This window comes from Lygodium microphyllum, chromosome 6 (genome assembly GCF_053477565.2).
Source record: "Lygodium microphyllum isolate KBCC chromosome 6, Lygodium_microphyllum_v1.1.10, whole genome shotgun sequence".
Lineage (NCBI taxonomy): Eukaryota > Viridiplantae > Streptophyta > Polypodiopsida > Schizaeales > Lygodiaceae > Lygodium > Lygodium microphyllum.
Genome location: NC_141140.1, coordinates 64,547,740 through 64,573,160, shown reverse-complemented (window position 1 = coordinate 64,573,160; position 25,421 = coordinate 64,547,740). Strand labels below are relative to the sequence as shown.

The window sequence follows — 25,421 nt, the reverse complement described above, 5'->3', positions numbered from 1 at the left end:
AGCATTAATGGTGGCATGAGATCCTCACTAACTCATACGGCAGTATGCATTGACTTGTCCACAAACTCATTGGGAACCAGTGTGCCATGTAGAACTGGAGCAGATGAGGCTGCAATCACTACAACATTCGCTGCATTGACCCCTAGAAATTTCATGTCCATGAGTCCCACATGCATGGCTACTACTTGGCATTCAAAGTCAAGGGCCTTGGACTGGTGGGGCACTTGTTCCTGGAGTTGCAATGAGATGCTCTCATCATGGCATCGCTCCTCCAAAGCATCATGTTGCTCATAAGGATACACATGCTGCTCATAGGAATGATCAAGTGGCTAATGATATCAAGCACTCAGTTGTTGCTGACAGTTATGTTTCTTCCCAAGTGCATACTCGTATACATTTGAAAGATGTTGTCCATGTACATAAGGCCATCTAGATGGTTGTCCATGTATGTGACCAAAATGTAGCTCATAAGAACATACATGGTCATCAAATGCATGCTACTGCTCAAAATATACACAATCATCATATACATGCTGACCATAAGTAGGCACATAATGCTGCCTTTCCACATCCAAACCATGCCAGTGGTCATGGTACTCATAATTTCCATGAGAATGCCCATGTTGTTGCTCATAATCATGCTGATCTGTCCTTTTAATTGTAGCCATTTGAGCAACTTGAGCCGTAAGGGCTGCAAGTTTTTCATTAATTGCCATGGTTTGCATGTTGGTGACTAAGATGGTTGAGATCACTCGATCCAACTTAGACATGAACTGACTCTATTTCTCAATTAGTTGGTTGTGGCTCGCAACTCCGAGAGCTTCTTGTCGATGTAGAGTAGCATTCAATGCATTCATTTGGCGATGCCAAGAGTGAGAAAAGGAACTAGAACTAGGAGCCACGACTGATTTGTTTTTACAGATACTATTGTCTCTTTGTTGGTGCATTTTATCCATCAATTCCTTATGTCTTTCTGCATCCCTTGCATCAAGCCACTGCAAAGTGTGGAGCAAAGCTCTACATTCTTGGTCACTAATCTTTCTTTATCAGTGTCCCACTTGTTCCTCCTCTCTGTCCAAGCAAAGCCAGCCTCAAGCATAGCAGTATTCACAGACTTGGATGGCTCCGTCTCATAAAGAGTTACACTAAACTTAGTGCCTGTCCCTTGGCCTTTTACTTTTCCACCAGAAGTGTCTTTCTCAACTACAGCAGCCATGAAACTCTCATCTCCAGTAGTTGAACTAAGATATTCAGCTACCTCTTGTCTATGGTCTTCTTCTAGCTCAGGTACTTTGATATAAGCAAGGCTACACAGTAAAGCAAGCCCTGGGGTGCCAGAGATAGATGGATCTAAAGGCCTTAATTTGGAAAATGAAACCAGTTCCTAGTTCCCATAATCTATGTAAAAGATTTCATAGTCTTTTCCTGACTGTCGGGGCAAATTTACAACCATCACCCGATTCCAAGAACCATCCACTAAAAACTGTGCCATAACAACATCACCCTATTTCGGTTGGAAGTTCACTGGTGCAGGTGAGTTTTCATTCACTCTTTAGGCTTCCAACTACATTTGGATACTCGAGACCGCTTGCTAACTGAGCATAAAACTTACCACCTCCAAGTACTTCTATCACACATACCTTGAAAACTTCCTACTTAGATTTGTTAGCATCAGACAAACTAGCACTATCTACTTCTTGTTGTCCTTCAACATAGTTTCCCCATATCTTTATCAATAGTTTGTTAGCACTTTGCTCAGCTTGAACCAATAAGTGACCTTCTATAGTTCTATCAATTGAAAACAGAGGATGAAGCTTTGCTAGTCCCAACCTCTAGAAGAGAGATAGCCACAATTGTTTTGGACTCCCACAAGGTGCCGACAAATGTGCCCGTTCTATCAACTATCCCTACCTCAATCCCTACATCCCTCTGTAGTATTTTGTGCCTCATAAAATCTATCGCATCATGTACATATGGTTCCCCATGGGCCAGGTATCTTACCCCAAACAAAAAGAATGCAATGGCACAAGCTTCTTTTGGTACAAACAGTTTGTAGCAGTGCCCACTAAGCACATATTCCATTACAGCAAAAAGCCTCTTTGCTCTCTGAAGGAAGGATAAAAGTTGCTTGGCTTTTTATATCACAGCCTGAGCTTTTTGGTTTGCATTATGATCCCCTGGCCCAAAAGTTGGTAGAGTCAAATTATTCATGTGCATTACTGGAGGTTCTCTATGAGTGTACTCCTTTCTTTCCCTTCGTAGCTCTTGATTCAACTACAAGTAAGGCATCGTAGTAATTAGACCTGTCTTCAAAATCATTGTGCCTGACAGCCATGGCAAGTCCTCTTGCTACCACCATTTCTACAACATTGATGCCATGTCCAAGTCCTTCCATTTGCCTAAAATCATTGCCACGGTGTGCATTAAAACTGGGGCCTTGTACTCTTCTAAATATGTCATCAAGTTTAGGACCAGGAATCCCAATCCCTTCCATTCTCCTCAGAGTATCATCTTCGGGCTGTGGCATACCAGGTCCGTCCATTCTCCTAAGAATGCCATCACTTTCAAGATGGAGCATACTAGCACCTTCTATCCTCCTTGCTACAATATCATTTTTAGCATGTAGCCGATTCTTCTCAGCATACTATCACCTTGAGAATGTCATATTACATGTCCTTCCACTCTCCTGAGAGTCGTGTCACTAGCAGGTAGTAGTATTCCATGACCATCTATCCTCCTAAGTGCATTGCCATTTCCAAGGTGAAGCACATCAGGGCCTTCTATTCTCTATAAAGCATGATTGCCGTGCGGGCGTGGCACAACAGGGCCATCCACCCTCTGAGGCTCATCCAAATGCAGCATATACACAGCAATCCACCTTAAATGTCAACATGAGTGTCAACATGAGTATCAATCCATCCTTGAGTAGCAGAACTGCAGGAGCAGATTACAAGTATCATGCCCTTCAAAACTTAGTCATGGGCATTTGCCAGAGCCTACACGACAGGAGGAAGCTCAAATTGTAGGACATTCACATTGAAAATGTCTTGCTGAAAGTGTAAGAGGTAGATCTCATCCCAAAATTCATGATTGACTGAAGCTTGAATCCTGCCACAGCTCCACCATTACAGGCATAAGAGAATAGCAAAGGCAAGCCCTGAATGATCTTCGTTTCTCTCAATCTCTCCAAGTTTATGCTCTACCCCAACTAATGATGCCTCACTTTACAGAAGACATTGTACCCTTGAGGAGGTTCTTCGGTTTGTATTAGTCAAGACTTGTCATGCTCTGCCCAATTAATGATGCCTCGGGTTATAGAAGGCTTTATACCCTTGATGAAAACTTGAAAAAAAAGGATGTTCCAAGGCTTTTTTGGCTATAAGCCTGTCCATAGGATCATATTTCAATAATTTCTCCGAAAGATTTATGAGCTAACCTACCGAATGATCAACATGTTCCATGACGAGATTCTTCAACCGGTGGAGCCTGCGAACTGCCCGAATGCTCTCTCTCAATGAAGCACCATATGGTCAATATAGTTCTCGACCATGACTAAAGTATTTATCAGATTATCGCTTGTAAAGATGCATAACTACAGAAGTATTGATCATGATTGAAGTATTTATCAAAAATCTCATTGCCCTCTTGATTATGGGAGACGGAATAGGCCCAAGCACACGTTCCATCATGGCCAAATGCTCCAAATTGTACTCCCAAGGTCGGTAAGTTTGAGCTTCGACCGTGTCCTCGGTGAAGGAACATTTGCCACAGTCAAGTTTGCAGGGAACATTGAAACTGGATAGAGCGTGGCAATCAAAATCCTAAGAAGCCCCCGCTCTGCTAGCGTATGCAAGCAGAAGGCATTGAAGGCCACCAAGCATGTCGTCCCGCCGGGAAGAAGCTTGTGGTATCGAGGAAGCCCAAGGCTGAGAAGAAGCCTGCGAAGGAAGGTGGGGCCAATAAGAAATCAAGGAAGAAGGCCAACAGTGACATTGCCTATTCTCCTCTCTCCTCTTTTGCCCACTTCCCTTTTAGTTGTCTGGCAAACTAACAGTGGCCTACAGGGTCCAGTAGTGCAGCCATCTCCACAACATTGTCATGCTCCCACTTGCCTCCCTTTTTCACCATGAGACTCTCACACATCAACCATTATATCTGCCTGGAGCCAACACGAATCTCCCTGAAGATGTCTCCCACATAGTTGAACTCATCCACCTCAAGAGGGTGATTGAATGATAGAGCAAAGCACAAGGGATCTTTCCCTCAAGATGTTGGAGATGGTTTGGAGCAAGGAATGAGAGATATAATCAAAAGAGAGACCATGGTAGCCTGAAGCAAGCTTGAGGGAAGAAGAGAAAGAAGGTCTTTCTTGAAAAGTAGCAATAGTTTTTCTCTTCTCTAACTCCACCTGGAATCCCTAAAATTTTACCTCAAAATTTGTGATGAACTACTAAATTTGACTTGAATGCCTCCAACTTGGCCATAGCTTTGTGAGATCTCCAAGAAAGGTTGCCAGTACCATGTGGTACTCCATCATTGCTTCTTACAACTCATATCCCTATGATGTACCTGTGTGACTAGTTTTTTTTTTATAAATATAACTGCATATGAGGAAAGAGAAAGAAGAAGGGACCAAATACCTAAGCTCCGATACCAACTATAATGAAGGAGACCTAGGAGAGAGGAGAGAAGGAAGAGACTCTAGAGAGGAGAGAGAGAAAGGGAAAGAAGATGAGAGAAGAAAAGATAGAAAGACTAACAAAAGAGAGAGAAAGATAGGAAAGAGAGAGAAAGGAAAGGGAAGCCATGAAAGTTGGAAGGAAGGGCAAAAGAGAGACTTGATTATTGATAATTCATGCCCTAATTGGATCTCTCAACACCTTATATACCCCGTTAGTATAACTGGGTATTCCCATGCTAACCCGTGTCTGACCCATCTATCCCCACTCTTTTACGTGTGTGTGTGTGTGTGTGTGTGTGTGTGTGTGTGTGTGTGTGTGTGTGTGTGTGTGTGTGTGTGTGTGTGTGTGTGTGTGTGTCCTCTTAAGGTATCTTAAGGATATTAATATCACACACACATATACACAAAACAAATTTACAAGTATATCAGAAAGTAGGCAGTGGCTAGAACCGAGAATTATCAAAAACATCTTCAAAGTATCTAGAGTTGAACTTCGACTAATCATAGACAAAACAGCATCATGTCCTAATAACCTTTGTCAACCCATCCAATTGAGGAAAGCTTAATCTTAGAGCCTTCACTTGCAAAAGTAGACAATCACTTTTACCCATTCTCAACATTGTTCCCTCACAAGCTGGACATCAAAACTCAATGACAAGTGGCACCTCAACTGAAAACTTAGATCAATGGATGTTCAAATCTTCATACGTCTAGTCTCCCTATATTCTTCCTAAAAAATCCTACTAATTATTCATACAGGTTTATGAACAAGGGAACGTATCATCAAACTTGGTGTTGGAGATGGCACATGCTTGAGATGTAAAAAGGAAGTCGAAACATCTTCCCTATTTCTCTCTACATTGCAATTTTAGTAAAGGAATCCTTAATTATATTCAATCTACCATTAATTTCTTTCACTCTTTCTCTATCACTAGAAAAGAATGGATAACATGTGAAACTAACGACCTCACAATAGAGATCTGGACATTCATTCAAGCCTTACTTAATGTGCACAATTTGGTTACAAAGGAATGATGCTCTTTTCAAAGGTACCTCCTCTATTGATTCTTCCTCTACTAAACTTGATTTCATTAGGCAAGTAGAGTTGGAGAAGAAAATATTGGTAAAACACATGAGGAAGAACAAACAATAAATTGGAATGTATGAAGGATGGAAGCCAAAGCCCAAGCCATTTTGGACACCATTGCAAAGGAACCAGAGTTGTGGAACATTATGGCCATGAAAGGAGTTGTGAGCAAATATACAAAGATTTACTACCAAACTCTTTACTATGCCCTCCCCAACTTCCAATTCCACCATTGGAATTTTGTATACTCGTATCAACTTTGTAATAACACCAACTTTGGCAAGCTACAACCTTGGATGCTGCCCAATCCTCTTATGTAATACCTTACTCTAATGTCTTCATGTATTAGGTTAAAGTCTTAGCTCTACTCTCGAAAAGAAGTCACTAAGCACTCCTACAAGCCTCACATCATACATTGGCTATTCCTCAAAGCTAGCTTTTGGTCACTCCTTATGTGATGTACATACTCTATTTGACTTTAATATATCAACTTCATTCATACATACATACATATGTATATATATATATATATATATATATATATATGTAAGAAAGACGAGATTGTCATAGCTTGAAGTACCTAAAATATAAGTTTTTGTGCACAAACCATACCTTTTATTCTATTTTTTTGTGAGCCAAAGGAAGAAACCACACAAAAATAAGCTCATAAGCTTTGCAATGATGCCAACCACATGAAGCACAATTAACCGGCCTAGTTGGTAATGTCAACTAGGATTTTCTTAACGTGTGCACGCGTGCGAGAGAGAGAGAGAGAGAGAGAGAGAGAGAGAGAGAGAGAGTGTGTGTGTGTGTGTGTGTGTGTGTGTGTGTGTGTGTGAAATTAAGATCCTCTAAAACACCGCAGAAAAGGGGGGGGGGTTTTGTTGTTGCGCCGAGACATTGCAGATGTAGTATGTTAGGAAGACAGGATTACAAGGAATGTCCTTTCACATCCACCCTACAAAAACATAGTTCGAGTTCCTAATAACATAACTTACATGCAATTACTTTTGCAGGGAACCTAAGAAAATAGAGAATCTGCACAAATTAAGGGTGCAGTTTGATATACTTTATCTGCAAAGCATATTATACGTATATAGTCTCCTAAGACTGTATGTAATCTGGCATGGAGAATCAATTTATCAAGGCACAAGATGTTGGTTCCCGGTACCTTCACCATGAGTATCCATGGATCTGATCCTCCCAGCTGATCTGAACATTGTATGCGTCTTCAAAATAGACACCATTTACTGCAAGTTGCTGGAGGAGCCTAGGATTGATCAAGTTGCCAAAAAGCTCATCTGAGGACAAAGTGGGATACTCCGACTCAAGCTTCAATCCTGAGTACAGGAAACCAGAATCTAGCTCTATAAGGGATAGTTCAGGGGCATTGAAGGCTCCTTCCTCCAACGTCGGATAGCTCCGACCCGAATCTTGTACCTCACTTTGATCATCCGATGACTTGGTAGGGGATGTAAGCCCCGACTTGCCACTTGACTGCTCCTCTTTCAAGCCGCTTTCAGAGTTTGAAGCTGTTGAAGACTTCCCCAGTGTTGCATTGCCATCCATCACATTGCAATTGGCCTGATTATCTGAGCACTGCAGCAAGGATGAGAGCCGATCCACCTACAAAGAGAGCCAATTTTCAGAAGCTTATTGTACACTGAGAAAGTCATGTATTAACCACATGTTTTTCCATTGCCAAGACACCCATTGAGAACACAGGACGGGGTCTTGAGCATGTATTAAACACACATGTTTTTCCATTGTCAAGACACCCATTGAGAACACAGGACGGGGTCTTGAGCATGTATTAAACACACATGTTTTTCCATTGTCAAGACACCCATTGAGAACACAGGACGGGGTCTTGAACAGAGAAGATTAGGAGTCAGAAGCTACAACAAGTGATCTGCAAAGCACTAATGCACAAAGCTGACCTCAACTTTGTTAACAAGTCACTACACAATCCCCCTGACCTGTTTTTGTATGCAGACATTGTGCAAAAGAGCACTGAAAGTCTCAATAGAGTTATTAAGGAAGATTTAACTATTGAGTCCCGAAGGTCACTATTAAGTTCTTAAGGAAGATTAACTCCATTGTGCAATGCCCTTTACCTCTATATCATGTAAAAGAGTGCACCATCCTTTACCTCTAACCAAACTGGAATTTCTCCTAATGTTCATGTAAGCCAATTGTCTATTTACCTCTGCCTGGAGCCTTCGATTGTCCTCTCTTACTGCCTCATTCTCCTTTAAAATGTTCTCATTCTCTTTCACTGCAGCTTCATACTTGTCCTTCAACGTCTCATAATCTTGCTCCAGCTGCTTGTTTTTCCAGCGAGCTCGTCGATTCTGGAACCATATAGCAACCTGACGAGGCCGTAGTCCTAACTGTTTAGCAATAAGAGCTTTTCTCTCAGGCTCAAGTTTCAGATCCTTATTGAAGCTCATCTCCAGAAACTTCACTTGATCAATTGTTAAACGACGTTTCTTCTCAGCTGGATTTCCCAATTCATCGCCTAGTTCGTCCTCATCAGCTTCATCATGCCTGCTTAGCATGGATTGATGTTGTCGTTTCAATTTTCCTCTGCTAAGATCTGCAAGCAAGAGATATAAAACCAATGGCTATTTTTCATTCAAGATTGCAATCGATGCAAGAGGGAAGTATCATCCCTTGAAAAAGCTAAATCAGGACACTGAAGGGGCAAGCATAGTAGTATAGATTTTCAACCCTGAGGATACATACACAAGCATCCAGGCTTTCCTCCTAACTATCTATCTGGCAAGTCCACCTATGACAAACGCCCACACAGAAGTCGTGCACAAGCTTAGCAATTGAAAAGCATCAACTGTCAGACAATAAGGCAGCACCACAAGCCAATAACAGCTGAAACCACATATCAGGTAACTTGATTTGGGCCATTTAACCATAGCAAAAAGGAAAATCACATGATGTCTTTCTGTGAAAGTTGTGGAGTGTGCAAGCAAAATCGATTTCTGAGGGATGTTGATGTGCACCAACCTTGAGAACGTGGTGAGAAGCCGGGGGAGAACAGTCCCAACGCATGCTCATCCTTAGGCAGGTTCATATCATGAGCAGATCCGAGTGAAACGGTCCATGCCATGACTTCTTCAACACAGAGACTGCTGGATTGCATGCAAATCCTTGTGTTGCAGAGTCTTTTATTACCGCCTATGGAGCTGTACAGAAACAGAGCCAGGGAAGAAGAAACAGAGAAGCTTACACCCAAGAAAGGCGAAAAAAAAACTCAAATTTCTTTTGCAGGGGGATGGAAGGAACCGAGCAAAGAAGTTGTTATTTCATGGAAGTGGAACAAACAGCAGACTGAGGGTGGATTGATTTAGGGCGGGAAGCAAGATGAATGACCTGCTTTGCCATCTTGAATCCGATTGGAATTTCAAGGCAAAGAGCCATGGGGACAAGCTGAGGAAGCCTCAATGTGGCTGAGGGGGAGGGACAGGGGACGAGGAGGGGAGGGGGAGGGGGACGAGGACAGGATCAGAGGGAGGGGATGATCAGGGCAGGGGATCAAGGGAGCAAACCATGGAAACAGGGAAGGGGAGAGCAACAAGGGATAACAGAAGGAAGGAAGGAAGCTCAGAATTGGGAGAAATAGCAAACCTGCGCAAAGGAATATGAAGGGGAAGGGGCACAAGAAAAGGAAGAGGCCCAACCAAGAGCAGGAAAATGAAGGCTGGGCCTTCCCCACCCCCCAAGAAAGGGAATTTGTGGGGCACCCCCTTGTCTGTGTGACGCCATGAAAGCGTACAAAGCTCATAATATACTCTCCGCCCTCCTCCCCTCCTCCCTCCACAATATATGTGACGACCTACTGTATGCCTTTGCTTCTTCTCCGCAGCTGACGTCTGCTGACACAACATTGCTGATGATGCTCCTCGAGTCCTGAGAGAGAGTCCTTGAACCTTCCTTAAAGTCCTTTCCTTCTCTCCTAGAGAGAAGTTCGTGTGGGTCAAGATGCAACCGACATGGTGGCAGAACAGAGGGCTCTCAGGACTCATCAGGAGGCTCCCTGCTTCTTCCAGCCCCCCTTTCACCATTGTCCTCCTCCACACACAAAAAGGTCTTTTTTTTCCTGCCTCAATGTCACAACAATGGTCCCAATGACTTTAGTCCCCCTTAACCACCTTAACCGCCATGTTCATTATAAGAAAATTCCCATGCCAAGTACAAAAACCTTTAACTCAAAACTTTGAAAGTGTTTTTAGTCTAAGAAAGTAGTAAATTGTATTGCAAAAAAAAAGAGGAAAAGTTAAGACTTAAGTGAGAGAGGTGCGGTGTGAACCAAACTCCTCTTATATAAAATAACTATAGTAAGCAGAAGACTCTCACTCTCACCTACATAGTGTGGGAATGTAAGGCTACTAAGGCCTAGTTCATAACCATCTGGATGGATAGCCAAGCTCACAAAAGAACAATGTCTTTAGAGTTCACACTTATGTGGTTAGTTAGTATGTTTAAATGTGATTGTTGACGCATCATGATGATATTCCCACAACTAAATGTTCCTCGCTTTCATTGTAGGTCACTGTTTCAAACCCATTTTGTAGCACTTTTTCCATTGGAGAAGAATTAGGCAAGCAGCCCCAACCCAACAACATTTCTATGAGCGGACACCTTTTTCATTCCTTCTCCATTGGACATTGTCAACACGACCCTAGACAACCAAATTGTCCAAGTAAGTATGAACCAAGCCTAAATACATCATAGAACCATGTTAGAGCACCACTGTTCAACATGAGCAACATATTAGGTAGCATAGCCAAGCAAATACAAAGGCCATCTATAGTAGAGGGAACAAAACGAGACCTAGTGGTTTGAAGTAGCATTCTTGACGTAGCGAAGGAAGTTAGTTGTGCCAAAATCTAATTGAGCTTAGATCAAGAGGAGGGTACTGTTCAAGTCCTCACATGAAATTGCTCTTTTTCCCCTAAACTTCATGGAGTGTTTGACAATGTCTTGCTCCACAATATCAACCTACAAAATAAGATACCATTTTAGTGAGTGCACAAAAAAGGAACAAGTACCTTGGAATAGAGCTATAAGATAATTTCAAAGTTTTATGGATAGACCATTGGCTTCCCCAATTAGAAACTCTTTCTAGGCTATGGTCTAGGGGTGAAAGGGCCAAATGATATAGTTTAGGAAGTTTCAGAAATCCCCATTAATATGCAAGACAAATAGATGTGAGATAAGGTCTACCTCAAACTTACATCTAGGGCACAACCCATCTCTTGTACTTGAATATTTTGTATTTCTCCCCTATCCATGTAGCTTTAAGAAGAATGAGCCACATTAAAGTGGACCATTCAGCTTGGATATTGGGGGACCGTATTTTACAAAAGCTGAATTCCCATCGGGATTGATTCCATTGAAGGTGCCATTTGGTATTTTGTTTCCATACAAGGTCCAGACTATTGGGGGGAAATTTAGGAAGGGAGAGAAGTGGTTGACCATTATTCCAACCAAAGGCCTTGGGGACAAAGTCCTTTGATCTACGTGTCATTGGCAATGTTAGGCTTCCATGAGTTAATCCTCTCAAGAACAAGGGAGAGTTATTGGAGTTTGAGATGGTATTTGTTTTTTATAGTTTTAGGGTCCAACTAGACCGATGTATCAAAGGCCCAAATGTCTTCCCACTACTACACACCCTTTTTGAATATGTTGTTGGCATTGGCTATGGTGGTTGGGGGGGGGGGGGGGGGGGGGGGGGGGGGGGGGGGGTTTGTTGTTGAGGGGATGTGTGGGAGCAAACACAATTGCAAAGAAACTAAGCCAAATGGAGTCATTGAATGAACATGGAAGAGTGAGATTCTATGTAGTTCTGTCCTTGAAATTGAACCGAGCAATCCATAGATTTCTAATGAAATTTGAGGCATCAACAATGCGTCTAGTTATTTTGGAACAAGCTAGTGTGAGGACACTCAGATCTTCCCTTTTTTGTAGTATTTAAGATAGAAGTGTCCTACATTCCTATGAAGAAGGATGGTCCAATCTTCCAAGGGGGACTAGATGCTTCTAGCCACCCACTTGGCTACCAACTTGTTTTCCCATAGCTTATAAATCAGGAATACCCAACCCCCCTTTTTCCTTGGGCAAAACACAATCTAACCAAGCTACATTGAGGACTTTTTTATTTGACTCATCTCCACCCTAGAGAATATACCTACATAGAGTTTCTAGTTCTTTTGAGTGTTTAGGAGGGGAAGCCTTTGGGGTTACCATTCTCCATTTTTTAAAGATTGTTGAGTCATATTCCCTATACTTTCCATTTTTATCACTAAAATTTTTGTAAAGGTCAAAGCTTTAAACCTTGTTCTTTAAATTTTGGAGGTTGTTTTTAATGATTGTCCAATCCATTTTACATTAACTCTTGATTTTTCATGAACATTGTTTAATTGTACAACCTCTATGGATAATGGAAATTTCCCTTAGAGAAGCTTCACATGGGATTCCATTGTCCAAACTGCCCACACTACTACATTCTAGTTCAACTACTAGTCATTTCCAAATGTTGGGATGATACTTTGTTGCACGTGTGTTTAAACCCCTAGCTTGGTATACCTACTCCTACTAACCTCTTGAGTCCACTAATTTTATTGGTAAGCAATACCACTAGTTTGATTGAGGACAACTACTAGCACAAAAAAAGTAGGGGGTAGGATTCTATGATTGATAGATTGGAGATTTTCACTTGACCATATATATGTAATCTCTGGAATGTACACACATGAAGAACACCACAAAAATTGAATTAGAACCACCCCATGTGAAGTTGCTCTTATGCTATAAGAGTTCAATAGCTTAGGTCATTGCTCAAAGAAAAGAAGGTGATGTAATCATCTTTAACTTCCTATGCAAGCTAATGTGAAATAAGTTGTAGGTCATATCATATAAACTCACCATGCTTGGCAATCATGAAATCTATTTCACAAAAATTTACCAAAGAGATGAATGCAATGGCCGAGCTTGCTAGGACAAAAATGTAAGCGTGCACTTGGGTCCATTTCAAAGTTGGTTAGCATTGCACATTAAGGGCATGCTTGGATAACGATGGTAGGTGAATTGGGTAGTCAGCCTCTAACAACCCCCAAGACAACACCACATGATAAAGACCAAGGATCTTCCCTCAACAAAACCCACGAAACAACACCACTAAACACATGATTGAAAATTCATGATCACTCACTCCTCACTGAGACTTCAACACTTAAACAGTTCAAACCTTCAAGCTCATATTTTACCACTTTTAGAGAGAATCTGACACTGAAACAACCATGGCTAAGACTTTGACAACACGAGCTTTTAGATTCACACAACTCCTATTTTCTAGGGATGGCAACCCCACACAGCAAACTGCCCCACAAAGCGTGGTTGGCTCAATCAATGTAAAACCAGTTGTAGATCCTTTCTATTCTTCTTTTCTTAAAGCACACATAAATACAATCCAAATACACAAGTAACCAAAGCTTTATATGGTAAATTTTCATGCCAATTCAACGGCTACAAGCATTTCACTGTTGTAGACATTCCATTACTGCATCAAAATAGAGTTTGCACTGATATAGCAATGGAAAATCATGATGACTTTCATGGGAAACCAAGTTGGTGACGTAGATGCTACTAAATTCACTTATTTCCTCATAGACCATCGAAATTGCCTCATAGAGCATTACACAGAACAGTTCATAACTTTCTAACCAGATCTCAGATCGCCGAGCTTCAAAAAGGAAAGTTGTAGTTCTCTTTCCAATCTATAGTTCTTCAAAACAACTCAGAGTAAAATTCCTTGATCTGCTACCCTGAAACAGCTCTGCACAGTCTACAGCCCTAAATTCATGCATGCTCTATAGAGCAAACACAACTACTATGTTCCAAAAGCACAAACTTGCAAAGAGGAAGACACATTCTTTGACTTCAAATTGTCATTTCAGCATACTGGCAAATACATCTTATCATATCTTGCATTGATGAAGAGTTGCGTGAGCTTCAAACTTTATGAACTCTGATCCATTATTTTCTTGGCTGCAAATCCTTTCAGGTTTTCTCTAACTTGAACCCATGCATTCAACATTTGCCCATAATACATATTCTCTGCCACATACCTAGTTTAAGATGTAGAGATCCTTTACTTCCATTCTTCTCTGCTGACAGGAAGTCTCACGCAATAGCTAACAAACATCACTCTCAACATGATAAAGAACAACCCTCTGCTATCTTTCACTCATATCCATACATCAGAACTGCTCTGCAAACTCTCTGCCACCCCACATAGCAGTAGAAGAAAACAAGAGAAAAAGAAGACTTATTACCATCATCTGAAAACTCAAAACTCGCATCAACCCATTGACTTCAGCAGCCCTGCCATCCTACTCCTCAGCTCCAAATACTTCAGCTTCACGGTCTCTTTCTTTAGATTTCTCCCTTCTCTTCAGCCTGCAAGATTCTTCTCTCTCTCTCTCTCTCTCTCTCTCTCTCTCTCTCTCTCTCTCTCTCTCTCTCTCTCTCTCTCTCTCTCTCTCTCTCTCTCTCTCTCTCTCTCTCTCTCTCTCTCTCTCTCTCTCTCTCTCTCTCTCTCTCTCTCTCTCTCTCTCACGTTGATTGTCTTATGTCGAACACTTCTCTTTTTTTTAAAAAAACTCCTCGCGCTTTTTCTTTTTCCCCTATTTCACTAAGCTGCCCCTTGCTTCTCCTTAGTTGCTAGATGGCAAACATGCCCCTTGCTACGTAAAATTCCACTCAAGGACTCAAAATCAGAAGTGAGAACACATTTTCTTCTCTTCCTGCATGAAGCACGTGTCTCAAAACTAAAATATCACATCCATGTATTGAACATGCATGGTATCACTTGGGATTTCCATTTATCAACCCAATTCCTGCTACGAGTAAGACAAAAAAAATGATATTTACATGTGTTACCCCACTTGACTTCACGCAACATCATGTCCTCAATCGCTCATTTTCTCACCAACGATTTGCATTGCTTGTTCAAGTTGTAAAAGATCATGTTGAGGTAATTGGAGTCAATTGGACACATACTACATTACACTTTATCTGCAAGAAATGATAGTTGAAAATGTAAATGTGTGTGTGTGTGTGTGTGTGTGTGTGTGGGGGGGGGGGGGGGGGGGGGGGGGGGGGGGCTGCTGCTTTAGGTAGGTTGTGCACATTGCCCTCTTCCAAGCACTCCTCACTTTTTTTTTTGTTAAAGCAACCTCTAATTATGTTAAACACTACTTGGTGATGTTTCCCATTTGACAAACACAAAGGATGAGTCAAACACACACACACGCATATTGTGTGTGTGTGTGTGTGTGTGTGTGTGTGTGTGTTAGGGGCGGGGGCGGGGGGGGGAGGGGGAGGGGGAGGGGGGGTTTGTGTGGGGTCAAACTCTAATGGAGTAATCAAAGGGAAATTATCATATAGTCACAAATATACAAGTCAACAAAAGGGGAAGGAAGCCTAAAAGTTGGTCACTAAGCATCATAGGGTTCCAATCTATTTAGTTCAAAAGGCCTAAAATCTAGTCCAAGCAAAAAAATTAGCATATTTCAAAAACCAACTCTAAAGTATGCCCAAATAATTTGCACTTCAATTCATTCAATCATCGATGACAAAGTCAATGTGGCATATACTCATATGGCTTTTGTCAATGTGGCATATCCTCATATGGCTTCTCCATAACTTAGCAATTTGCATATGTTATTTCATCTTTATATAAAAGCTGCTTTAGGTAGGTTGTGCACATTGCCCTCTTCCAAGCACTCCTCACTTTTTTTTTTGTTAAAGCAACCTCTAATTATGTTAAACACTACTTGGTGATGTTTCCCATTTGACAAACACAAAGGATGAGTCAAACACACACACACGCATATTGTGTGTGTGTGTGTGTGTGTGTGTGTGTGTGTGTTAGGGGCGGGGGCGGGGGGGGGAGGGGGAGGGGGAGGGGGGGTTTGTGTGGGGTCAAACTCTAATGGAGTAATCAAAGGGAAATTATCATATAGTCACAAATATACAAGTCAACAAAAGGGGAAGGAAGCCTAAAAGTTGGTCACTAAGCATCATAGGGTTCCAATCTATTTAGTTCAAAAGGCCTAAAATCTAGTCCAAGCAAAAAAATTAGCATATTTCAAAAACCAACTCTAAAGTATGCCCAAATAATTTGCACTTCAATTCATTCAATCATCGATGACAAAGTCAATGTGGCATATACTCATATGGCTTTTGTCAATGTGGCATATCCTCATATGGCTTCTCCATAACTTAGCAATTTGCATATGTTATTTCATCTTTATATAAAAGCATGCCCCTAGGTATGCACCTAATAAACAAAACAAAAGTTGCAATATTTGTTTGAGAGGCAACTTGATTTTCTAAATGTTTGGCCACTTAATATGGCTTTGTTTATATGCCATGGATGGTTAACTTCTTCCACTATCTCTAAAGCGACTACAAAATCTCAGGGACAATTTTAGCTAAGATCTTATGGTAAGAAGAACATCAACTATCATATAAAGCAATTGTAATAGTCCTCTAGAAGGCCTACAAACTTTCAAGCCTATGAAGAAGTGAGAATGTACTCTTCTTGGTTAATCATCAATAGTAAACCTTATAGGGTAAAGGGGCCAATAGATTGTCATCTAACAATCCTCCATTATAAATTTTTTTCCAAGTGATTTGCATAAATGTTTCTTGATGGCCAAACTATTTATATTATATAGAGCTCAAAGAAAAAATATTAGGACATTTTGATATTTTTATCAAGTAGCCTTGGTTACAAATGAAAGGTTCATAAAAGATGGACAATGAGGAGCCAATAGAGTGACACTCGAGGATGCATTACTTTAGGGTTTTACATAATCTAATACATAAAAAATTTTACATGCCTCAATTGTTTGACTTATGTTAAGCTCATTTGTAATTTTAAAAAAATCATTTTATATTGTTAAGTGGCTAAAAAAGTCACATCTTTCTTGTAAAATTGTCACTCAATTAGGATCGGGTGTGTTTTCCTTTTGGAGCGTGCTACTTTATTGGCCCCTTTACCCTATGCCATTTTTCATTAGTTACATCAAGAATAAACCTCGTATGCCATGCATTACATTCAAGGTGAATCCATATCTCAATCTCTAATGGAAAAAGTTATGCTCCAATGTGAGTTTCATAAAATTGCCCTATGGATCTTGAATGCTTGAACATGTGAGTTAGAGAGATATCCTCCAAATTGGCCTTGTGGCATAAGAACATCTTAATATTAGAATTTTCCCAGCAACATTTTACCATGAGCATATCCAATGAGCCATATCCATTGGTGCTTAACACATTCCAAGGAGTTATGCATCAATTATACATGTTGGCCAGAATGCACGTGTACATTTGCACATTTTGTTATTGTAATTGCTCAATGCCATCTCATATGGATGTGAAGGATCACTTGAAAATTGGTACTAGTTTGTTCTACTAGCTCAATTGCTTTGAAGGCAATTAAAAATGGATGCAAAGTATTTAACCACTAATGTTTGGCACAAAAACTTGTCCCCACCCTAGTTCCAAATAAATAGTGTCTCCTACTCTCCAACACATGGAGAAGGTGTCTAACCAATAGAGTTTATATAATCCTTTGTATCGTTATGTGGGAAACACTGAGAGGAAGAGTGCCAAACCCACTTGCTATAGGAGGTACACCCCTATACAGACATGCACACGCATATGCCACACTTGCATATACCATGCGCGTGCACCATGCAAAGGAAACTATAAGCATAAGCACCATTAGAATGATTAGTAACCCAAAAGCCCACATAAAGCTTTAGCACCGTATCACACTCATGTATGGAGTGAGAAAATCTCATTAGTGTTATCAAATTTCCCAAAATTCAAACATAATTTACCAATGTGAATAAGTTGGTAATGTTGATCCACATCTATTGTCCTTGATGCTACAAAGAAAGTTGTGTTTAAAGGTAGGCCACAAAATCTCCACCCAACATACATAGACTCAATTATGGTCCCAATGAGTGCCCAACATGCTTTACAATGTACGATCTCCTTTACAAATACCTAGTCTAAGCCTTTTAGTGTGCACTAAGCACGTCATGTAAAAGCTCTCTTAAATATTTGAAGTTACTGTCATTTGAATAACAAAAAATTGGTTTTTTTCTAAGAAAAGACCCAAAGTTGCAACTTGTATCCCTAAAACATTGTGAAACAAAAGCAAGTTAAGGTTGTGAAAGGTCTTATGTGTCATGGATGGCAGACTAGGCCCTCACAAGGAAAGCACCCAAAAAGGCTAAAAGTGCCCTTGGGATGCATAGATTAGTAGATTGTTAAATGGCGCGTCCTGCACAAGTACAATAAGGACTCCTAACCTGCTTTGCTTTGCCTGATTTGAGAACCCTAAGCTGGCAAAGCCTCATGTGCACACAAACATTCACACTTATGTACACTTGTTGTAATCCCAAGATCAGCTGATAATTGATCACTTTTCCAAATCAGTTAAAAACTATTTTGCAGTACTAATTTCATGCCAGAAAGAAATATGTACTGTCAAGACCTCTTTTTGAGGGGTGGCATGTCGTCAGCGGCATGTAGATCATGGTATCCATGGTGCTCTCTCGTGTGAAAAAGCTTTAAAGCAGCATCCATGATCCTAACATGGCTTCAGAATAACACATCATTGTTGTCCCATACCATTATGGTGAATACTTTCCCCATTGGTCAATAATGTGCAGCCAATCAGAGTCCATTAGCCCTTTCTCTCTGCAAATTCAGGCACTCTGTCTGGTAGTTTAGCTTCCTCTACTTTTGGAGATTTCAAATTTTCTCTTTCTTGGCAACAAAAAAACAAGTCCCTTTACTTTCCACTGCTACCCAAAATGAGCCAGAGACACCTTTTTGGCAATGCCCATTGAACACACACACACACACGTACTCTCCCCACCCCCGACCCCCGCATGCCCACACACACACTCGTAGTTCATGTGCTCACATCTTTGTGTTCCCACAAGAAGCCACCCACATAAACAAGGCAGATACAGTTCCACACCTGCAACTAAACTTGAATCTCTAATAAAATACCCTGCGTGAACGGACATCTTCTGTTTCCACCAAATGCTGTCAAGCTGTTTTAGCTGGTTGGAAATATGCGAGTCAGAGATACATGGTTTTAAAGAAAGCTGCATGGTTTAAGGTGAGAAGCTGTGTCCAGTCCTCCAGAACAATATGAGAAGCATTCCTCTCTACTTCTAGATGTGAGCCAGCCCTCACTTTTCAGCAATGGAGACAATTTTAGGGATGAGGGAAGAAGCCTACTTTTTTCACAGCATTGAAATGCCAATTAAACCTCATCCTTTGCAAAACCCCCCCATTCTCCACTTGAAAAAATGAACATTGCACGCAGGGGCGAATAAAAATGTTTCGAAAATATAAGCACTGTTCACATGCACAACCTTCTGCCCTTTGAGTCCTATGTTGAGTCAGTTGGGCCCGCTCATTCTGCATGCAAGACCCCACTCTGGGGGGCATAAATGTGTGGGACGGCGGTCCGACGCGGATGGCTGGCCAGGTCAAATGCAAGCCTAACAGTCAGTTTTTGGTTTCTCTCTTGAATTGAAATAACACTGTAATTTGTATGGATGTCCTAAAATGCCTGAAAGGACAAATGGATGATCAAGATTCTTTTTAGGAAAAATAGCCATAACTAGGCTCCAGCCTAACCCTTCCTTTTCTTGTAAAAGTACCAAGGCAAAAGCCTATGCCTCAAATTACTGAGAGCACACCTACAGTTACATCACAATAGGAATTCCTTGATTTGACAAAAGATCACAAACAACGGTCCCCTTTGGCAGCTGCTACAATTTTCAATAGAGGAATTGTTCAAGCCCTTTAATGAGCAAGTGTACGTGCCACTTGTAAGACTTGACAATGACCTTATAACCAAACACCATAACTAGTGCAAAGCTGTGTTCCCATGCATAGCACTGCGGATGCAAAGACTCTTGCCCACAAATCTGATTGCTACCAAAGCACTGCGCCATACAAAAATCAGAGGGAATCTTGGACCCTGAAGCATATTCCAAAGTGCATCACTAGTATGTGCAGATCTGTTTATCCATGTCAACTCAAAGTGCATCTCTAGTATGCGCAGGCATTGCCCTGTTTGATCTGTTTATCCGTGTCAACTGGGCCATTATGTCTGCAATCCCATTGGTACAAGCATGAACAATCCAACCTGGGTCAGCAGATAGTTCATCACCTGAATGAAGAATTCAGAATGACCCTGACGTCTGGTGAGCGTGGACATGGGCATGTGTGGCCCCGTGTAGTGCAGCTATGTAGCACCTTATCAAGTTTTTTGCTGCAACTGCAATTGGCCCAGCCCTATACCAATGCAATGTCTTCCTCAGCAGGAACAAACAAACCCAAGAAAGTGACCCATTTGGGATCAAGGGCCAATTTTTATTTTCCCTCACCTCCAAAGCCCCAATTGCAAATATAAAAATTTGCTATGATGTCTTACAGAGCTGCATAAAGCCAAAGCTTTTATTCGTTCTTTAAAAAGCTGCAAAATGCCATTGGCCAGCAAAATACACCACTGCTGTTGCTTTCAAGCCTCCCTTTCCATCCTCTGCACGCCTCAACCCCACCTTTATTCTGCAAATTTCTCATCAATCCAAGCTTTCTTTTCAACCCCTCTATCCTCTTGTCTAATGGGGAAAGAGGGGTGCACCAATTAAGCCAGTCGAGAAAGGGCCCAAACTACCAGGTGCCTCTCTGGTAATGGGCTGAATTGGGGAAAGTTCCATACTATCATAAAACCCTTTTACCATTCTTTCGGTTGGGCTTTCCCCTCTGAGATTCCTGTGAAGGAGCAAAGAGCGTGCGTGTAACATCAACATCGTAATTTTCATGCTCAGAGAAGGCGGGGGACCCGGAAGGGGGACGCAACCCAGAATTCACCGAAGGTCAACCTTCCATTTAAAAACGGCTTGCTTTTTATACTCTGACATGAGATTCCTTGGGTGGGGAAATCAGATCAGAGAGCAGAGGCGCAAGACCCAGAGTTTCCTTCTTCCTCTTGATGCCAGAGAACCTTTTCCAGTTCCATGGGGGGCATGCCTCGGCAGGGATAAAACTGTGTAATTTCGGCCTGCATCGTTCCTATCATTTTGCCTGCAATTGGCTCTCTTCTTGCCTTCCTGCTGATGGTGCTGCTGCTAAACCGTTCCTCTTCCTTGCTCGGATTGAACAGTATTCTCCATTTCCACACCTGCCCAAAACGTTAGGCTTCCGCACACGAAGAGGCACTAATAGCCCCCCATCGTATACCCCATCCCTACACATGATAGACTGTCTGATAGCCTTGCAGTTTCAGTTTCAAGGGTCTGTATGCCCCATTTCTTTACATAAACAATTTCAAGGGTAGCCTAGAATTCCATTGAGAAGATAAATTTTAGAACAGCACCTTTCCTTAGTGAATGATAAAAGATTCAGATTTCAAGAATTTCAAGATTTGGTGAATGACAAAAGATTTAGATTTCAAGAATTGCATTTTGAAGGGTAATTTCAAAGCATCACCTTTAGTTAGTTATAATTCATGCATATCTCTTTTGAATCTCTATGAAATATTGAAAAGGACCACCTTTTTTTTTGGGGGATATATCTTTTTATCCTTCTAACAAACTTTAATTTTGTTAAAATCTCATTGAAGGGCTTTTCAACATTCCAATGTCTAGATGGTTGCTATCTCATTGATGCTAGGGAATTTTCTCAAAAAATTTATTAGTTTAGCTTTCTTTTTACAACAAACTCCCCTTTTTTTAATGACACCAATATTATTTTCATGGTCAAACATGTGACCTCTATCATAGCTCAATTGCTAGGGTTATTCCTCTCTAAAGAGGAGATAACTTGAGCATTTAAGTGACCTCTTAAGTGAGAAGCTCTTGACTTATAAACAAGGGAGGTAGGCTCTAGGCAACCACGAGCAATAGCCTCAAGATAATGTAATCAATGTTCTCACACGGCCAACTTGATCGCTTTCTTTTTCAAAGGATTCTTAGTAGATGCAACTTGGAAGGCATCCAAAACATAAGTCCCCGCTTTTGAAAAGGAAAGGCAACCTTACTACATAGATGCCCTAACATTGCATAATCCAATATTGAAGTCTTAATCGCACTAGCATTGTATTAGAAACAAATCATTAAAATTGAGGATTTAGTAGTGTCAAGGAATTGCAGATGATGGATTTGAAAATGAAGGCCTACATTCAATGAAATTGGATACACGTTACCCCATTGTTAAATGATAGTGTAGAACATTTCAATGAATATGAGATACACAAAGGTGGTGTTTGCACTTAAATTGGTTACACGATATTTATTATATTTGCAACTTACTAGAGCCTTATGTAAACAATTTTGAATGAGTATAAAATACAAAAGGATGATGTTACACTTAAATTAGTTAACACATATTTAATGTATTTGCCACTTACTAAATCCTCATGTAAACCATTAAGTTATTCAAGCCGGGAACTCTCGAGTAATATTTTTGCTACAGATCCCAAGACATACTATTAGTCCTTCTACAAAGGGGGGGACATCCAAAGACCCATTAATACCAAGGGTATTTCCTACATTAGGGGTACTGGAAACGACAATAAAAGTTGCAAACATAAAGTTTGTATAGACATGAGCATATGTGAGGTATTTCCTTACTAGTGGTTGCCCCAACCTACACATTCACTCCTCACATGGCAACATCGGTTCTTTATCTTAGTGTAGAGCCTTTATATACAATCAATCTACCCTACATGCTTTCACATTTATCTTAATGTGAGTATGCACAAATCAATGGAGGCACGAAAAGACAAAGCATAAACATTGACACAGCACAAACAACACAAGTACAATCACATGTGATGACTAGTAGTAACTCTAATCTCCCTCTTTCCACCAGGATGTAGTGTTGCAAGTTGAATGAGAGTGGGGGAGGAGAGCCATATAAGTTGGTTGCTACAAAGTATCACCCTAGATAAATCAATAGCCACATGAAATGGACTGACCAACCCCAAAAGGTATTACCTAGCTACCCACAGTATGCACTCAACCCAATGTGCCCTAGCACCCACCATGAAATGCACGTGTGCTAACACCCTCTCTTATATCATAGATGACAAGTACAATGCCCCCTATCATGTAGTACAAAGAGCTACCAAAGAAGATCGCCTAAGTTCTCCCTATGTCTAATACCACAAGAGAATAGAAAATCCTCAACACATAACACAAATGACAATGACAATAGGACCATGGATAGCCAAGCCATTAGTGATCAAACAATTACTAAGGTGACCCTAAAAGACATTAATATTGCTGTCAGTCATACTTGATCCATGGTCACAAAGTGGAAATAAACAAAACTCATTGCCTATCATGAATAGCCCTACAAAAGCATAGCATGGCCATGGATTCCCTCCTTTGGCCATTGAAATATGGAAGCTCACACCATCTCTACTTATATAAGAACAAGCCTTAATACAAGATACTCATGAGAAAGGTAAAATATCATGTATGTAGTCCCACATTCACATGTCGCAGAATTATGCATATGAATGAAAAGTGAAAAGTATCACTTAGTTATGGAGATAATGGTGGAGAAATTTTAGGAGTTGTCTTTTCAAGTAACACTCTTGTAGAGAAAACTTCTCTCAATCTATACATCAACTTGCCAAGCTTCAAAACTTATAGTGTTCTTCTCATTAAGGACTATAATAGCAAAAAATAGCTTGTGGATATTTGATTTATGAACAAAGATATTGGCTACCTAATAGAGCCACTTTTGAAGACTATAAAATTACAAGACATCACCCACCTACTTGTGGGAATCAAGGAATTACACCTAAAATCAAGGCTTGGAGTGTAAATTAAAGATACTTGCCATCACCTAAGACATCTACCTACCCTTAGCAATCACAAGATTAAGCTAGCCTCACTATTATAAAGAGGAGATACAAGTGTGCAACAAAGAGAACACAAAAAGAGAACATAGGTAGTACACAAAAAGAAGTGGAGTAAGTTGAAGATTGTGAAGAGATAAGTTGTGAGCATCGCAATTAGCATTTGAAGATATGATTTATTGCCTCCCAACATTTGGTTTGGATGTGGGAATCATTCCATACTACTATTGAGAACTACCTTATTGGTATTTTCTAAGTGCCTTATAGGTAGTTCCATAGTATATTTATGTGTTGTTAACATACTTTTTGTATATGATAAACAACTTCATAAATTCAAGTTCCTTGTGCCTCATTTGACCAATTTCTCATATTAGTGTATGCCCATTCGTTTGGATCTGGGAATCATCACATCCTATACATCTGTCCAAACTATCCCATAAGTAGTTTCTGAGTATCTTTATAGATACTCTCACAGTTACTTTTTGTATAGTCAAGGTACTTTTTGTACATGATAAACAACTTCATAAATTCAAGTTTCTTGTGTCCCATTTGGGCAATCTCTCATATCATTGTATGCTAGTCCATTTTGAGTTGTTTGATCTTGCTTCCACATATGAATTGGCATGAAGTCAATTTCTCATAAATTGATCCTTTAGGTGTATAAGATTTCATAAGTGCAACTTGAAATCTTCACATGGTGTTAGAGTCACTTTCTTTAGGCCCTACTGAAGTTAATAGTAACAATCAAAATACCCTAATCTTGCTAATTTTTTTGGAATTGTTGAGAATGGTACAAAATTTGAGAAGCCTACACTTGGAGGGAGGTGAAAAGCTAAATGGAACCAATTATGATATTTGGAACATCAAAATGGAATCACTCCTATTCTTCCAAGGCTATTGGGAGCTTGTCTCTACAAACAAACCAATCAACCTAGATGTTGAAGCCTCCACCAAATGGGATAAGGAGGCTATGTCTGCAATCCATATAATGAAGCTTAGTGTTAAGAATGATAGTATCACTCATCTAAAAGATGTGAAGGCTCCCAAGAAAGCTTGGAGATACTTGAAGAATATCTATGAGACAAAGAGCACATCAAAGCACCTTGCGTTGCGAGCCAAAATCACCAACCAAATAAGAAAGGGTGGAGAGACTACTTTAGACTTCATCGGGAAAGTGAAAGACCTACATGAGCAATTGATAGCTATGGGAGACAAGATGACTGACAATGAACTTGCAACAACAATCATTCATGGATTCAAGGAAGGATGTGAAGGTGTTGCTCAATGCCTTATCATTCTTAAATATTATCCATATTTAGAGGAGATGGAGTAAATCCTTAAAGATGAGGATCATCAATAATGAACCATGAAGAGTATCCCTAGAGCAACCAACTATTTGGACACTTTAAACAACACTCTCATCACCACAAGAGGGAGAGGACATACCTAGTCCAATCAACCCAACTTTAATCAATGTGAAGAAGTAGCAACCATACATGGAAGAGGTAGAAATTTTCACAACTCTATGTGACATCATATTTTTTCAAATTTTGGGCATTATGAAAAATATTACTACTCAAGGCTAAGTACTTTCAAAAGAACATCAACAAACTATTTAGATTAAGCATGCTTGGAGAGCCATGGCTCTAAGCATA

The 25,421-nt window shown here is 40.5% G+C and overlaps 1 protein-coding gene and 1 pseudogene across 1 annotated transcript; both read right to left on the bottom strand.

Moving 5' to 3' along the window:
- Positions 1–955: 955 nt before the first annotated feature.
- LOC148034631 (ribonuclease TUDOR 1 pseudogene) lies at positions 956–2,542 on the bottom strand (annotated as a pseudogene).
- A 4,127-nt stretch (positions 2,543–6,669) lies between these two features.
- Positions 6,670–9,541, bottom strand: LOC148034630 (uncharacterized). The gene is made up of 3 exons (XM_087679557.1): positions 8,793–9,541; positions 7,976–8,367; positions 6,670–7,394 (listed from the first exon to the last, which is right to left on the bottom strand). Exons 1-3 carry the CDS (start codon positions 8,926–8,928, stop codon positions 6,942–6,944), a joined length of 981 nt encoding a protein of 326 aa, XP_087535683.1. The 5' UTR covers positions 8,929–9,541; the 3' UTR covers positions 6,670–6,941.
- Between the last annotated feature and the right edge of the window lie 15,880 nt (positions 9,542–25,421).

Excerpts from the sequence above, each read along its gene's own strand:
- LOC148034630 (XM_087679557.1), bottom strand. The coding sequence starts at position 8,928 with ATGCAATCCAGCAGTCTCTGTGTTGAAGAAGTCATGGCATGGACCGTT. Across the intron at positions 8,368-8,792 it reads CTTCTCACCACGTTCTCAAG|ATCTTAGCAGAGGAAAATTG; the intron begins GTTGGTGCACAT and ends TCTTGCTTGCAG. Across the intron at positions 7,395-7,975 it reads ATCGAAGGCTCCAGGCAGAG|GTGGATCGGCTCTCATCCTT; the intron begins GTAAATAGACAA and ends CTCTCTTTGTAG.